Source organism: Hoplias malabaricus, chromosome 3 (genome assembly GCF_029633855.1).
Source record: "Hoplias malabaricus isolate fHopMal1 chromosome 3, fHopMal1.hap1, whole genome shotgun sequence".
Lineage (NCBI taxonomy): Eukaryota > Metazoa > Chordata > Actinopteri > Characiformes > Erythrinidae > Hoplias > Hoplias malabaricus.
In genome coordinates, this window is record NC_089802.1 from 9,046,460 (window position 1) to 9,063,958 (window position 17,499).

The 17,499-nt window shown below is 37.8% G+C and overlaps 1 protein-coding gene across 3 annotated transcripts in view; it reads right to left on the minus strand.

The window, feature by feature from the left end:
- Positions 1-17,499, minus strand: part of ppm1bb (protein phosphatase, Mg2+/Mn2+ dependent, 1Bb) — a 24,584-nt gene continuing 7,085 nt past the window's right edge. Inside the window, exons 2-6 of one of the 3 annotated variants that reach the window (XM_066663417.1) lie at positions 6,468-7,313; positions 5,989-6,106; positions 5,746-5,857; positions 5,513-5,570; positions 1-1,954 (exon numbers count right to left, since the gene is read on the minus strand). In XM_066663417.1, coding sequence (XP_066519514.1) covers positions 1,925-1,954; positions 5,513-5,570; positions 5,746-5,857; positions 5,989-6,106; positions 6,468-7,298 — 1,149 coding nt within the window. In that variant the 5' untranslated portion in view covers positions 7,299-7,313 and the 3' untranslated portion in view covers positions 1-1,924. Of the gene's footprint in view, positions 1,955-2,711; positions 4,726-5,512; positions 5,571-5,745; positions 5,858-5,988; positions 6,107-6,467; positions 7,314-17,499 lie in introns of those variants that run through there. The other 2 variants (XM_066663416.1, XM_066663415.1) reach the window with 2 other exon arrangements.

The window sequence follows — 17,499 nt, forward strand, 5'->3', positions numbered from 1 at the left end:
AAAAAAAAAAAACTAGGGATGGTTGACCTCCACAGCTATAAGTGTTCCTGTAGAGTAAGGGGTAAAAAGGAAAGGAGAGGGGGGTGAACCCAAACAAACAAAAAGGAAATAATAATAATAAAAGGTAAATGAGTGTTGTCCATACAGCATGAATTTGTATATGAGGATTTGGAAATAGATTAGCAAAACATACATGAGGCGTGAGCAACACGTTATTCTGCACTTGTGTGTGTGTATATATACAGACATGTGCGTATGTAGTATGTATGAATGCATGTATGTATGAGTGTGCGTAAACAAGGGTTACATTCATCCATGGCTAGCTGTCCTGCAATGGAACGGATCCTTCCATTGATTCTTACAGGCACAGTTCAAAATCTGAAAAGCAAACCTACTGTAAATAACCCCTGAAAAGAGACAAAGAAAAGGAAAAGAGGGAGAAAAACAAAAAATCCCAAAAGCAAAATCACCCAAGATTTCAAGTACCTATCAAACAAAGGGAGAATGGAGTGTGCTCCCCACTCTTTCACGTCTTTGCTGACAGAATATCAGGACATAAAATATATATTTTTATATATACACATATTTCTGCAGTTTTTCTTTAGAAATATTCTAACATCCACAACCTTCTCAAATATTTCAGTTACTTAAAAGTCATGCTTTCTGTACTCAAATGTGACTGGAAAACACCACCAATTACACCATAGAATCATAAAAAAGCTTTAATTAAAAAAAAAAGCTTTAAAAGTTAAAAAATTAAGTTTCAATGTTTTTAATTTGATACTTTTCTGTTAGAGGAAAAGGAGAAGGCAAACTGATGGAGAAAGGAGAGCGAGGAGAAAGCAGAGAAATTAGTAAAAGAGAGGGAGAGAGGGACAAATGTAATGTAAAAGAATAGGTTCTTAATCCAATTCTTCAGGAGATACATCAATGCCTGAGCCAAATTAATAAAAGTTAATAGGAAACGAAAGGCTGGAGTTGGGAGGAGAGAGAGAGAAAAAAAGTAACCTTAGCTCTGGATCCACAAGGCCTGGATTTGGAACCTCAAAGTAGAGAGCAGCCACCAAAAATCAAAAAGCTCACCGTACGAACACATCCTAGAGTAGTCCTCGTCCATCTCAAACTGCTACGTGAGCGTGTCTCATTCGCCTCGTGATCTAACGTGTGATCTACTTATTTTCTTGTTTTACAGCAAGCACCAAAAAGAAGCATCTGACACAGTAAACATAACCCCAAACAGAAATCAAAATATGCAGAAGAACCCACAAGCAGCAGGACAAGAAACATGAGAGAATCAGAGAAGAGCATTAAATGCAGGACTTCAGTAGAGTTCTGGTGTTCTGTGGCAGAGCAAACGAGGTGAATACCGATAGGTATCTGTTAAAAGTCACTTGGAAGCTGCACATGCTTGGGCGGGGATGAGAGCCATGGCTGAGATGTAGGTGAAGAGGTGTAAGGGTAAGCTCCACATGATAGAGCAGCCCCAGAGGTCCAAACTTCACACCTCGTCCTACAGGAGTACACACAGGCACTGTCGTCTGTCCATCTGCAAAGTCCAGGGACCTCTCCTAAAGCTCAGCAACGTGCCACAAATCCTCAAACAGCTTCATCACTCTCAGATAACGTAGTGGGGAAGGGAAACAAATCTCCAGTCGTCATGACTCTCAGTTAGTGGAAATGATTGGGGGGGGGGGGGGGGGGGTTTAAAATTATTTCTCTCTATACAACTCTGCAGTTCTAAAAATCTCACCATTTCTGTAGAGTCCTCATCTTCGAAAGAAGTGGATGTTGCAATGTTTACTTTCCCGACTAACATTTCCTATGAATTTCTTGAAATCAAAACCAATAAAGTGTTAATACGGATTTTCTTCTGCGTGAACTGCGGACATTCTCAGTTGGAGACTGTAGTCGTGGCTGTCTCTGGTTACCAGGGGTCATCCAGGTCGCCTCCGCTCTGCGACAGGGGAAAAAACAAGAGAGGGATAGAAATGAGCAATCTAGAGGAGGGGAGGAGAAAAAAAAAAAAGGAGGAGAAAAACTAGCAAGAACCAAGGAGTCAGCAGAGAAAGCACAAGGATGCACAAACCTCATGAATCTTTTTTTTTTTTTAAACTGTAAAACTACAAAAATCTAAACAGATTAAATAATGGGTAAATATCAAAAGTAATTATTCTGAGGGGGAGGGAGGAAAAAGAAGCAAATGGTTTGTAAAAGCAGCCATTTATTTGAACCTCAAGTGCATAAAAGACCACTGATGAGAGCTGTAAATCTCACCGATTACTAAAAACAAAACCTGGAGGAGCATACGTTCTCCATAAACATGTACCAAACACAAGGAAATGCAGAGTGTACTGCATTCATGAAGCTGTAAGAATTGGTTAACTCTACCGGCTAATCAATTTTTTGTTAATACCACATGGCACCATTGACCCATAAAGAGAATTAACCACTACAGCACCAAAGTAAGGCAGACACAAATTCCTGCTTTCGGTTTTTCACACCGTAAAAGCAGTAAATTGTTCAGAATACACCTTACCTATACTTACCTGAGGATAATACACAGTGTAATCTATTAGAAGATAAATAGCCTGACATTTTGGAAAACGTGGCTTATTGAGCCAGATGTTGATACACTTCCGTCTCTCAGATGTGCTGCATTCAGAAGCATCGAGACCATTGAGCTCACACATTCTAAGTTGAGTCTGGGCTTTTGTGTGTTATTTCAGTTAGACAGTGATTTCAAGCAACAGCATACACAATGATTGAACTGTTCAGTAGGATTTATTTGGTCGAAACAAAACAAAATAAAAAGCAGAGTCAAACAAACGGAGCGCACACCGTTCAGGATGGAGATAAACTCTTGACAAAGCTCCAAACCAAACATGAAAATAACAATATTGATAACTGAATTGTGAGCGAAAACAATTGCTAGACCAAAGAACATCTAACTCTTAACCATATTAATACCAAAGTATTCTCAGTAGGGTGCAAAACAGTTACAGTTTTTACTCCACAAAAGCTTTATATATGCAGGTATTCTCAGTATTCATTTGGCTAGGCTAAAGGAAAGAATATATATATTTAAAAAAAAAAAAAAAGGGGGGGGGGGGGGGGGCATCAATATCTTTGGGTATGATAACAACCTCTGTGGACAGGATTACATTCTTTATCCAGCACGCAGGCTTCTGGATAAATTAATGTGCAAATTGTGCAAAATACAGACAACTAAGAGCAATTATTTCCCACTTGTCTGTCAGCTAACCTGAGGATGTTGGTGAAACACTGAGTAAAATGACCTGTCAACAGTAAATTTGGGCAGCAGGACCACAATATGAGGAGGAAAAGGTTTTTAGAGGGAAAAATGACCACAGGTCAGAGTTAACATAAAAAAAATGATTTCATATTAATGTAATTAATTTTTTACTCAATTGGTGCAGGTGCATTGAAAGTTGTGCTTTTTAAAGGCAAAAAACCTGAAAGCCTTTCTCTGTAACACTCAAAAAACAACATGTGACTTTAATCTTACATTCATATTATGGAATGGAAGAAATGCATTTTTACCTATTGAATAAACTGTTTAAATACTGTTAGATAATAACACACCCTTAAACAGTACCCACGTGTCTCTTATTTGTGTCTTCACATATATTTGGTCATTCACACATCTTCTACATCACAAAAGTGCCATACAAATAAAGTCAACCAATCACATGTCCTAAAACCAATCAAAGTAGAACCCAAAATGCAAATTACACATGCACTGCATAGCATACAGCATGTGCTGGTGTGCACAAAAGCAAGACATCATTGATATCTCTGGCAAGCCCCAGACTGCCTGTAAAACATGTTTAAAATAATATAATTTTAAACATTTATTTATTTACATGTGGTGGATTCTGGAACGTGGCTGGGACAATGCTGCACCCTTATCAGAAGATGCAATTATATGTCTCGTGTTTTGAAATTCTACATTCAAATGTACTCTAGCACACAACCAAATAAAAACAAAGATCAATACTAAGTGCTATGCATCAGAAAAGAGCTGACTACAGACAGTGCTGGGATACGCCAGGAATGAAATCATTTACAGTTCTAGGGCAGGTTTTCAGTTATGAAAGTATGGCTCTAGGTTTTCTCTTCAATAGATTTTTATTTTAGTTGAACAAAGGTTTAACCCAAGCCAACAAGTCGTTTTCCTTCACCAATATTTACACACACACACACACACACACACACACACAAATGTTATACTTTATTATACACATGAAAACCAAAAACCTGCACCACAACTGTTCATTGGATTGGGAGGGAGCCATGCCACATTACATTCAGGGGAGTCGAATAAGCTCTGAGCCAGGGGGAGGAGAGGAAGGTCGACGAGAAAGATAAGAAAGGGATCTGGAGGTTATTGGGCTGTGGTCATGCAATGGGGGGATCAGAGAGCTCATCGAGTGGTTGTGGGCTGGCTTCCTCATCTGCTCTCTCCTCAGAGTTGAGGGGTTCAGTAGCAGGGGATGGTGGGGGTGAGGGAGGTTCCTCTTGAGGGTTCGGTCCCGAGGTGCCACCTGGCTCGTAAGACACCCGGTAGGAGGACAGTGCTTGTTCCAGCACATGGCGATACTCGCCCCGGTGGCTGAGGCGGAATTGACGCAGCGCCTCCAGTAGATGAGCAGCAGCGCTGCCTTCTTCTTCCTCACCCGTAGCAGCTGCTCCTCCCTGGTCGTCCTGGTGCAAGACGCCAGTGTCAGTGGACAGAGCAGGTTAAGAAACTGGACCTGATTAACACAGGCCACCTGCCCTCGATCTCATACTGCCCTCATCCTGGCTCATCATTAATGTGCTAGCACATAGATGGCTGCCCGAAATCAGAAAAGCTTTTAAATGTGCAAGTGTAATAGTGTGAGATTAAGCAATTGAGAGAATACATTTGCAAGCATCTTCAACACCCACGGAGAAAAAAAAAAAAAAAAAAAAAAAAAACATTCTCAATTTTTCAGGCAATGCAAATACACTGATATTTAACGATTTTTTCTAGAATTTGACTGAAATCTTAGAGGTCCAATGTACATATATATTTGCACACCACTTCTCTCGTCCTGAACCAATGCAAATTATTTTTGAGCAATACAAAAGCAAGACCAAAGATCAGAAAATATCCCTACACGGCCAAAACATGAATTCAAGATATGATATTGAATTCAGGTTTCCATACTGGCTTAAAGATTACATGCACTCATCAAGTTCCTCATAACTCATATCAAGTACATATGCCAAGACCTTAAGCTGCACCAGAAAATCATCACATCAACCAAGCACCAGGGGATTTTTCAATAAATCTGGAAACCATTAAATGTGCCCTAATAATTATAAACAACCTTTTAAGAAGATAATATATCTGCATTAGGATGTGTCAGTCTGGTCTGAAGTCTAAACACAAGGCAAAGTAGTGTTATAACCTACTAATGGTTTTAAGAAACAACATAACATATAAATAACATAAAAGCTAACTCACCCCATCTTCTTCTCTATGTGGGTTAAGCCTGTTGTACACTGCCTCGATTACACTGCGCCTGTTAGACAAGAAACAAAGTATATGATATTGAATAAGCACAATAAATGTACAGAGTAAACAGTGGCTTGTTGGCCAGTCAGTTAGTCTGATCATTCTTAGTTCTGTGAACATAATTCATAATGTAAATCAGTAGAGATAACAGAACATTTCATGCTCAGTGGGAGTTTCCATACTTGCTAGCAAGACCACCTCCTGGTGGTAAATTCGAAATATTCTCAGCAGAGAGGTTTCGCATGACGTAGGCCAGGTCTGGGATACCTTCCTCCCCTGACTTCTCCATGATCTCTGCAAAGTCAGAAGGTTAAGAACATTACACAGACATAACAACTACAAATAACAAATATCAAAATTTAAAAGCACTAACAAGAATGTTTACATATTCAAAAATGTGATTACTTGCAATGACATTCTCTTACCTTCAACGCGTGATTCTAAGAACTTGTCCAGCTCTGCCTCTTTCTTCATTGCCTCATCTGAAACTTTGGGTGCATTTGGGAAACACACTAGCACAACACTCATGTTGTCACGACTGCCCTGGATGGAAAAATAGTAGATTTGATTAGGAAAGGGAAGAGAGAAGAGAAACAAAAAACAAACAATTCAAGAATCCTTCACTGAGGGTGTAAAACACCTGTTCAGTTTTGCATAAAGAGATCTGGAGCTAGAGCAAAGCATCATAAATCTAATGCTAAAGCTTTTACACTGAATGGAAAATTTGACATCTTATTATAACATCTATTTTTAACAAATTTCTAGTAAATTACAGTAAATGTCTGACTTCAGGAAAGTGAATTACTGTTTAAAAGTAGAGAAACCCAACAACGCTAAATTACTTAAGGCTAATGCAGCATGAAATGTGTAAATACAATCAAAATCCACCCTGTGCCAATCTTACCTTGTGTAGACACGTGTCCACCACAGAATTGCAGACTTTCTCCAAATCATCCCACACCTCCAGCCGTGAGCGGACAAAATCACGAAGCTCCTCGTTGCTCATCACATCCCAGATGCCATCACATGCTAGCACCACAAACTCATCTTCTTCTGGAACTCTGCCAATCTCATAGACCTCTGGCTCAGGTGACACCAGCTGCTCTGTGGGTCCCTTACCATCCACACACTTGTAGTCATAGTCGCCCAGAGCCCGTGACACAGCAAGAGAGCCATTAACCCGCTGAATCATTACAGAGCCTCCAGCATTTTGTATACGCTCCTTCTCTCGCGGGTTACAGGGCTTGTGGTCCTGCGTGGAAAAGCGCACCTGTCCGGCTCGGGACAGGACAGCTCGGGAATCTCCACAGTTGATAAAGTAGAGGTGTTCGGGTGACATCAGCACACCTACTGCGGTAGAACCACTGCGGTCCATTCCATTCCGCAGGTCTGAGAAGTTGCGCATGTACTCGTCAATCTTCAAGAAGCCTGAACGTATGCCACTTTTCACACCCTCAACTGAATCTGGGCCAGGTCGAAAGTCCTCACTGCTGGTGATGATGTGCTCTAGCAGGTGTTTAGAGCAGTAGTTGGCCACACGGGATCCGGCATGGCCATCGTATACTGCAAAAAAAGACCAGTCATCTAGGCCATGGGGAAGGCCAACCACAGCTGTGTGCGCATCCTCCATCTCCACCCGCCAGCCCTGCATGCTGCTGAGGCCAAAGCGCAGACCATTACCTGCACCGTGGGCATTGTGCTTCTCTGTCTTCGGTTTGTCCAGAAACGCCCCCATGTCTCAGGACACCGTCTGCATAAGGAGATGGAGACATGGAAGAGAGACAGAGACTTTTACAAGACTTATAATTAGTTCAAATAATGATCCATTAAAATCCTTTTGTGCAACACAGTATGCCATAATTTAGTAGTTATTTTTAGTTTTATTTTCCTTTTTTAAAAAATCTGATTCATTTATTGGGTTATATATGGGTCACGTGCCAGGGAGCTAGACTTACAGAGACAGAAATTAAGCTTACTAATGCTTATTAAACCTCACATTTTCATACATTTTGCTTAATATTTTAACAAATGTTCTTGCTAGATTATATCACAGGATAAGTCACTGTGACCAACCCACCCCACCTGACACTCTAGATGCTTAATTATGCTCACAAGCTGCAAGTCTGCTTGGTTGAATGAATATATTCAGCAACACCTCGCTCCGGTGGAAGCTCCAGCAGACCTAAGACACCAGTTCATACCAAACATCTACTGCAAGCACCTATAGCCTCCAAAAGCAAGGTCAGAATTATACATGGGCTGTTTCTCTGACGCATGCTGTTGCTCTCTGCTTCATAAATGATGAAGCTGAAAAAATGGTTGTCGAGTTTAGATGAGTATGTGTAGAGTTGTTGGTTCTGCACTGTCATGGCTGTCTCAGCAAGGTTGTCTGCTTGGCCAGTTCACCCACACCGAGAAGCAAACTATTCATGAAAAGCTAAGCTTAGGCAACAAATTGCTGTAACCAGTGAGGGGCAAAGCCACACATAGTCAAATTCAATCCAATGCATGACCTTTGTAGCAATGCCTTTAATTTTTTTAAATCGTTTGCATGAGAATTATAGAAAGTGTCATAGAAAACAATCCTTTGGAATTACTGTAAATTGTTTGTGCATTGCCTGTCCTCTCAATGGTAGAGATCTTTAAATAAACACTATGTACTATTTCAACCTTAAAAGTGCAGTTTCTAAATGAATGTGATGTTTCACTGAGCTGTAATATGGAGAATAGAGCCTCTGCTGCTGCTACGCCGGGTCCACTGGAGGTTTACTGGACTAAGTAACTCCCGAAACCCTCCTGCGAAGGGCTCTCACAAGAAATACATAATGCTTTACGGCACAAATCTCATGGGTGGCCAGTTACCTAGCTACAAGAAAAATCTAGCTCAGTATTCCCGGTATGGACATTATATGGCGGAGAGAGCAAGGAGAAGAAAATCAGAGAAAGGGAGAGACAGACAGAGAGAGAGAATTAGCGGCCATACAAGAGTTAATACAGGACTGAATTTACACAGCAGAGTGAGCTGAAACAGACATGAGGACACAAGGTGGAGTAGTAAGTATTTGTGGCTATTTTTTCATGTGCTGCTGTGTTAGTTAGTGATAAGGTTTGTTGACAAAAGTGTTATAATCAGCTTTTGAGAGTTACTGTGCAGTGAGCCAGGGTTTGTGGCTGCTAATTTTAGCTGTATTAGCTGACTTTTTCATGTTAGACATCGATTCTGGTAATACGTGCTTTTCTCCGGTTGCTGTACACCATTTAATATAAATACAGTATTTGCCCACAAGGAGAAATAATATAAAATTACATAGGGATACAGGTTAGTCATCAGTACATCTGTTAAAGATGGGAAAGAACTAATCGCTTACTAGGGTTGGGTGGTATAACGGTAATAACATACCACGGTATTTAAAAATGTGGATGGCCGTGCACCCCCACACCACTGTAATATGGTATACTGCGTTAATATTTTCTGAATATATGACGGTATGTCATATTACACAACTTACATAAGCATACAATACATAACACAAATATCAAACAATCCTCTAAATTATATCAGAGCCATCTCCAAATCAGACAATATTCACGCACTCTCTCGTGTTTCAGTAGAGATGCTCTTAATTACTTTTCTGCAAATCTAATTTAAGTCTTGGAGCTCGAGTCTAAGTCAAGTCTTTCATCATAAATCCAAGTCTCTTATGGCTGAAAAGCATGAATAACTTCTGTGCCAGCCCATAAGACTGCATTGCTGTTTCTTATGCGTTTAAAGCATGTACTGTACAGCCATTAGCTTACATTATAAAAAAATTGATCAGTCGTATGACCACTTTCAAAAATACAGTTCAATACAATGTGTAAACACCCACAAAAAGCTTCAAGTTTACAACTATTTTTGAAATAATTTTGCATCAGTAATGACTAATTATTAGGCATCTCAGGCATAACATGGCATGATCAAGGAGAGTACGTCTTTGTGTGTGAACTCTCGCGAGGCAATTAGCATTGGCTGAGTTGACCTTGAAGCAGTTTGGGCTACATCACTGGTGAGTGGACATTTATTTTATTGTTAAGCAGGCTGTTTACTTTTAATAAACACCAAGCAAAGTTAAAAATATAGTACCTTTATTTCAGTAGGTTGTGCTTTACTGCACACAGCATAGTAAAAAAGATAACGGAAGTTGGCTACATTAGCCAGATAATAACAAATAAACATGGCACCTATAGGCTTAGACCATTTAATACTATAAATAAAACCCCAAATCTAGACTCCAAGTAAAGTCTGAGCAACCGTAAGGCGAGTCTGAAGTCACTGTTTGAGAGATTTACGTGCGACTCAAGTCAGAGTCTCAGATTCGAGTCCCCATCTCTGCAATTCTGATCTATCAGACAGCTTACCGTTGGCCATAAAGTCACCCAAACTTGGTTCTGATGGGAGGGGGTAATGTCTAACATGTCTGATATCCATCTCCTGTTGATTTACAAAACAAACCTCATGAACTAAAAACCCCCTACCCTGATAAAGCACATTTGTGACTTCTGCCTCTATGTTCCTTAATCTGGGTGGCCAGTAAGCCAGCACTCCATTCTAAAAATAAAGTAAACACTGTGGTGTTGCCAAGCAACTACAAGTGCTGTTCGCTAAACATGGGACTTAGCCTCATTCAGCGACCCAACTACAAACAGTCTAACTAGAACAAGAGACAAGCTCCACACAATCCCACTAAATAAAAAGTATCTTTGACCTTCAGCTCTGTTGAGAGATTTAAGTGGTGACTTGATAGACATTTATAACTCAAGACTGAGATGAAGTTAATTACTACCTGGTTTGTGTGAATTCCAATCCATTTTAGTATTACAATTAAAAGAGAGATGCAAATCTACCAACAACCCATTTCTAGAAAAGCTGGAACAAGATGTAAAATTTGCAAGATGCAATAAAAACAAGACGTTGTAATGTTAATTCTCCTAAAGATTTATATACCTTGATTATATGTTGTAAATAAAAACATATCTGGAAATTGCTGTTAATTTTATTCCGTTTTCAAACATTCCACAGCAATGGAACGTAAATATCAGATATAAAAGCAGCATTCAAAACAGGATTAGTCATTGCTAGAAAAGATGGGCCATGGTTCACCAATTTTTGCCAAACCTGTGAGAAAATGCTCAAATAGGGCACACATTTATTGATGTCCAGCAGAAACATTCAACTATCACGAGTGCACTTGTCTGCTTTATTACTTCTGTCAGAATCTGACCAATATATTTGCACAGTTACATCAACAACAATATTGATAATAACTTTAATAATAATAAGCTTCATTTATATACCGTGTCTCATAGCTAAGCACATTTGTGAGAATCTAAAACGTTTTACTGCATCCAGTCTGCGGTAAATCTGCTTGTAGTTTGATCTTTATATAATTACTTATATTCAGTATTGGAGTAAAAAATGTAGTTTGATTTTTTTAGATCTAGTCTGATTCCATTACACTCCTATGGAAACAAAGTGCTTTAAAATAAATGGAGCACAGTGATAAACATTCATTCCTTTATGAATGATTGTCTGTCTGCCATTGTGTTTGAATCTTTGTCTATTCACATATTTCATCTAGTTCTGTGTATTGTGTTGTGACCTTTTGTAATATAATTTGTATTACGAAGTTGCTGACAGTACCCAGTAACATTTATTTCCGTTCACAGTGGTCCCTGAATTTAAAAGATCTCATATCTCCTACACAGAATTAATACATTTCAAATTAACACACTAGGAAAATTTACACTTATAAAGTGAACTTTTAATTCCAGCTGCTTGAACAGCAGATAAAAAGTTACAGAGTGCTGTGAAGTTCACTGCCCCTTCTCACTGTTCTGGACACTCCCCCAGCTAACACAGTGCATGTTACATCAACTAGGCATCAAAACAAAAGATGAGCAACAAGGCCCTTTATGGAGAGAGGCTATATCTGTCCAGTCCCACTCAGCTGAGTAAACACAGCTCCTAGAGAACAACTGCCCATCTTTTACACTTTCGTCAGTGAAAGCTCCTCTTTAGTACTTGCAGACCAGCAGTAGGATCCTACATCCACTCTCAACACACACGCAACATAATGACCTGGGGAGTTCTCACTTCACTTAAAAACACGACTCCCGCCCCTATCTATCATGGCCAAAACCACAAACCCTCAACCTCTTGTCCCTTGAAACTGTTGCTGCTGACATTCTTGTCCAAACCACAAACTGAAACCTGAAATATGGGCCTCCCACACAAAAATGCTGTCAAAAACCAAAGCATCAATGATAAGGGAACTGAAAGATATCAAGGTTACCAAAACACATCTGACATATACAAAGCCTGTTTCTGGAAAAGAGTAAATACAAAATGTTCGTTCTGATTTGTTAATAGAGTTAAATGTATTTTGTACATAAAATAATGTTTCAGACGATTCATTTAACAAATGTGATTGTGTTTTGTAAATACACACGTATTGAAACCAATAACATCAAAAGGGGGAGGAAGAAGAGAGAAAAAAAAAATAGACATCCGTGTTTACATCACTGTAGCTTTTAATTATACTTTTAAATGATTTGGTATGTGAGGATACAATTTACCAAATAGTTTTTTAATTCACATAATTGAATACATTAAATTGAACTACATATGACAATAACGCTAACAATTGGTAGGGTTCAGACAAAAATGTTTATAAATCCAGTTTCCTACACTAGGCAATGACAGGTATAATCGGCACAATATATATAGACCTAGAATATTATATGTTATCACTGGTACAAATTCAGTTAGGAAGAATACACTACATTAGTCCATTTAGTATCCCATTTAGCTTAGCATTACTGTCTGACTGGGCTCAGCTTCTCTACATTATTGCAGACTGTGTGTACAATATCAGAGATGAGAGAATCTATCGCCTACGAAACAGAATAAGGTGATTTTCAAAAATTTGGGTGACACCAAGATCTGACCAATAACAAAAGTTGTGAGCCAGATTTGGCTGTGTAAGTAAACATGGCTTCAGCCTGGACCCTGGACCTTTTTTCTAATATTTGACAAAGCCAAAGCTATCTACAAAATTTGTAAAACATGGCTTGTGGGGAAATCAAAGTAAATACTTTTAATCACTAAGCTAATAGAATACAAAGGCAACCAGATGTTAGCAGAAATAAAGCAATCCAATATGCAACACTTAATTGGTTGCCTAAAATATTGAGTACATCCATTTCCTTTCGCTGTTAGGCAGGGGTGAGTGTAAAGTAATGCATGTGCAAGCCTCGGGTCTGCTAAAAGTCAAGCAAGCCTCAAGTAAAATCATATTAAATTGTGATGTTGTAAATCCAGTTTCCACATTTAAATCATAAGGTAATGGTCATGAAGAGCTGAATTTTATTTTCTACATTAATGAATGCATTTCATTGTTGCATTTCATCTTGGCCTGTTAACAAAACTGTCAAAGCAGATTCTCAGGACACACTTATTTGAAAAAAGCACTTATTTGAATAGCATTAAGAGATGAGGTAATAACTAAACACAAAACTGGAGACATGCCTTAAAAGATTATAAAATGTAATTAATAACTCTACTATTAATACAGTCTACTATTAATTAAAAGGAAGACCCTAGTGTTTTTCCTTCAGCTCTGTAATCAGTCATGTGTTTTAGTGAATTACTGTGCACCCTTATTTATCACAATAATAATGAGTGATTAATTAGTATAGTAATGAGTGATTAATAGATTCCTAAAAAATTAGGAATCCATTTTTGTCACAGCCAAAGTTTAGACTGTTGAGAATCAAATGGCAGAATGCCATAGGGTAAGCTAGAGAAACATGAACACCGTGTTTATTTACTCGTACTTGCAAACGAGGCTCCGATACCAACATACGATACCTTGTGCCTAGTGCATGTTGCTGTGCTAAAGAGAAGACAACTCAAAGTGTTGACGATCTGGAATTATTATTTCACAATCAGTGATGGCAACCCAACAAAGAAGACAGCAGGGAGAACCCAAAAGCAGTGAGTATTTTTGACTGTCCTTGAACAAGGTGGAATTTTCTTCACTCAAAGTTGATTTACCTCACGGGAAATTTTTCCCGTATGCAAGAGCCTGACATGTTTTTTCCCCCCCAAACAAAATTATTTTTTCTGCTCGCAAATTTTGAATTGGATGCAACGCCATAAATCAGGCTGCCGCTCTTAAATAAACACTGCCAAGAACAGAACTTCCCAGCCATTACTGTATAACAGTAAAGATGCACAACACTGTGCAAACGCAAATCAAGAGCTTGTTCTGGAAGTTCAAATTATTGGTGGTGTAATGCGAGAAAATGCTAAAGAAAAGATGAACAGTTCCAGAAATAAACAAAGTTTTTAATTAAACAAATTTCTTAAATTAATAACTACACTATTACACAATGCTCCTGATTGCATAATTCTAGGTAAGTATCATATCCGTATCGGCAAGTACAAGATTACACATACTTGTACTCGGTTGGGGGAGGGGGAAAAATGTATTTATGCATCCCTAGGGTAAGCATTACCGAAATGACATTGGTACTTCTGCCTATGTGCAGGGCAAAATGCTTCCAACCTAAAAACAATTTGAATGCCTAAGTTCTACATTTTTGTTGTTGAAAATTAGGTTTTGGTTTACATAAATACACATGCATGCCATCATTTATAACAAAAACACTGACAAAACTAAAGCCAGTGCACACCATCTCAAAATGAAGAAGCTACATCTGTATGATGCATCATTAAACATATATCATTTGTTTGCATAATACACAAAATGACACCACAGTTTCTGTACGCTGCCCAGAAATAATGTCTTTGTCATGGCACAGAGAAACTGACAGAAGTAGTGTTCTTTAGATTAATGAGCACACTGAGCCCAATTAAGCCAATACAGATCAGTAAAATAATGTATTCATATTATAATAAATATGAATAAAGGTATACATTTTTAACTAAGCTTATTGTATAGAAAATCCTAATGAAATCCTGTAGTGACAGTCATTATTTGTAAGTTTAAAAATGGTATTTGTTTTTAAACCTTAAATGATTAAGCAGTAGTGACAGGAGTTTTACTGACATGACTTATACTGGTTTGTTTTAGGAGATAAAAAAAAACAACTGTTTTGTCTTATATTAGTACAGCAGGAGTAATCAATCATTAAGGTCCAGTTAGAGAACAAATATTAAAGCCAAGGTCCTGAACATTATGCTTATTTTCATTATCATCAGTGCTCTATTATAGCTGGCGAAAGGAAATTATCCATAACCAGCAAGCTGAAAGTCTCTTTTGGCTGAAGGGTGGGACTATATCCATAAACGGACTCCATATTCAGCTTCATGGGAACTGCAAAGTCTTGCAATTGGTCTGTAAGATAGAAATGTCACACCAGTTCAAATAAATACTTTTTCAGTAGTCCTCAAAAGTTTCAGTTACAGGTCTGGACTGGACAGCATCTGGGTACAGACCCGAACCATGGTCCACCTTTTCCTGACCCTGGTGTATCGTGTGCATATACAGTACTCAAATAACGCTGTTTATTTTTAAAAAAATTAGTAGTGACACAGATTGACCTATTATTGTTAAAATCCATTTTTTACTATTCTTAGCGATTACAACAACTTTTTTTTTACCTCAGTCATTAAATATTACCAGTTTTAGTGAAACAAGTACTGTTAACCAAAAAAAGTTTACATTTTTTTAATTATTTTTGGTCTGGGAAAAAAAAAAGTGAACTCATAACATGATATATCCTGGAACAATCAGAAATTTTAACTGTATTAATTTTTTGTCAAAAGTGTGTCAGTTGGACATTTTTTATTTATTAAGTTTCCCAACATATGTATTTAACAAGCTGAGCACGATACCTACAGTTATAATGTTATCTGGGAAACAGATAGAAAACAGTTAATCCTGAGTCATTGTGGCCAACACCCAGGCAAGCCCATAAAGCACACAACCACAGATTGTATATGTATTCATTCTATGTAGTGCATATGTTACTGCACTTTTACAAGCACCCATTCATTTTCATCAATTCCTCAGTCAACCCACACTTAGCAATATTGAAAAATTGGAAATTGCTGTATTTTTTTTAAACAATGTGTCTATTTCACTATATATCATTGTATTGTTTGTTTGCTTAGTCTTATGTCAAGAAAATGTAGTATATTAAAATGTCATTGATAACATTATAAATTTTGGTGAAGGAATCTACCTACACTTACACGCACACACACAGATTAAAACATGTATCTCCATTTTTGTCGATTTTTAGGTTACTACATCGCTTGAACACAGCAGCTTCCCTTTAAAATTTCATGATGAATGAGCCAATAGAAATGCTCCAATACTTAACACAAAAAAAAGTTTTTTTTTCCTCCTTCTGTAAGGAAAATGCTCCAAAATTATTTAGAATATTTTCTTTTTACATTGAAAGTGTGTGTGCATGTATACACACCCACACAGACATACACACATACTGTCGTTAGCAGCACGGGTGCTAAGCATTTGTGCTGCTTCTAAATTATTTAATGTCAAATTCTGTTCTGCATTTCTGTTGCAATGCCACAGTATATAAGAAAAACAGACCACTCTATACTGAATGAACCATTATATCATCCAGCGCTACCCATGCTAGTGGGAATAAGATTGTAAGATTGTTTTTTAATTTTTCTTAGTTTCTTTGGATTCGTGATGAAAGCCCATGGACAGCAAAGAAAGTATGTAGCACAGAGATTCTGATGCATATAAAAAAATCACTACAGTCAGAAAGGACAGAGAAACAAATGTTAAAGCATGAAATTCTTAATTTTACACAGCAACATTGTTAAGTGTGTTAGTCAGGTTTGAACATTTGAAGTCCCTTGAAGTGGCCTGTTAATTTCATATTGCTCCTAGAGCATTTGAGCATTATGTTAAATCTTGTAAGGTGTGACTTTAATAAATATTATTTAAAATTTTACTTTAAAAAAATTTAGCTTTAAAATCATTGTGATGCTCCACCAACTATTAATAGTGTGACAGAACCTCTGTTCAGCACTAAAAAACTGCAATATGCAACTTTAGGATGACGTTTGGGGTAGTGCTGAGTGCAAATCAATATCATAAATAATTCCACATTTTAAGAAGAATACGATTATTGAACAGTTATTTATTTTTTGCATTTTTGACGAGTCTTGTACTGTAAATATGCTCCAGTATTAAATATGGGATATTTTTCTAATGTTGCTAGGAGCTTTTTATATTTGATGTATGGTGAAAATTTCTCAGTGTTTACATTTGACTTCTTTTTGTTCAGTGTCATCTTAATTATTGACAAAACACAGCACATCCTGAGCAAACCACAGATGCTGTTTTTCTTTGGTACTAGCTGCTCGAGTCACTTGGTTGGCATTTAGGGTGCTTCCATGTGGCAGATAGGGATAGAATCACGTGACTACAGCATGGTAACGTGGTTTTAAAAAGGGACAGTACATGAACACACAGTGGGAACATAAAATAAAAATAATCAATATAGACAAGATTACGTTGACTAGAAGTTCTGAATGTCTGAAAGGTTGAATGGAGCACTGCACAATTTAAGGCTGAATGGACAGAGATTATAATTTGTTCTCCTCCCCCATGAAACGTCTTGTTAGTTTTTTTTAAAAGTAAAATTACTACACAAGCTCAAAGACACAACCTAACTTTGGTTGACACTGCATATCTTAAGTTTTTCAAACCACAGTAATCTACACTGAAATACTACCAATCAGGAATTTCAATGTGATTTACTAATATGAATAAACAAGCCACAGAAAACTGCCAAGAACACATCATCACCATCAAACAAAAACCTTTTGGCTTTGTCAATATTCATTTTTAAACTAACTTTAAAACCAAGTGCAATGAACTAATGGC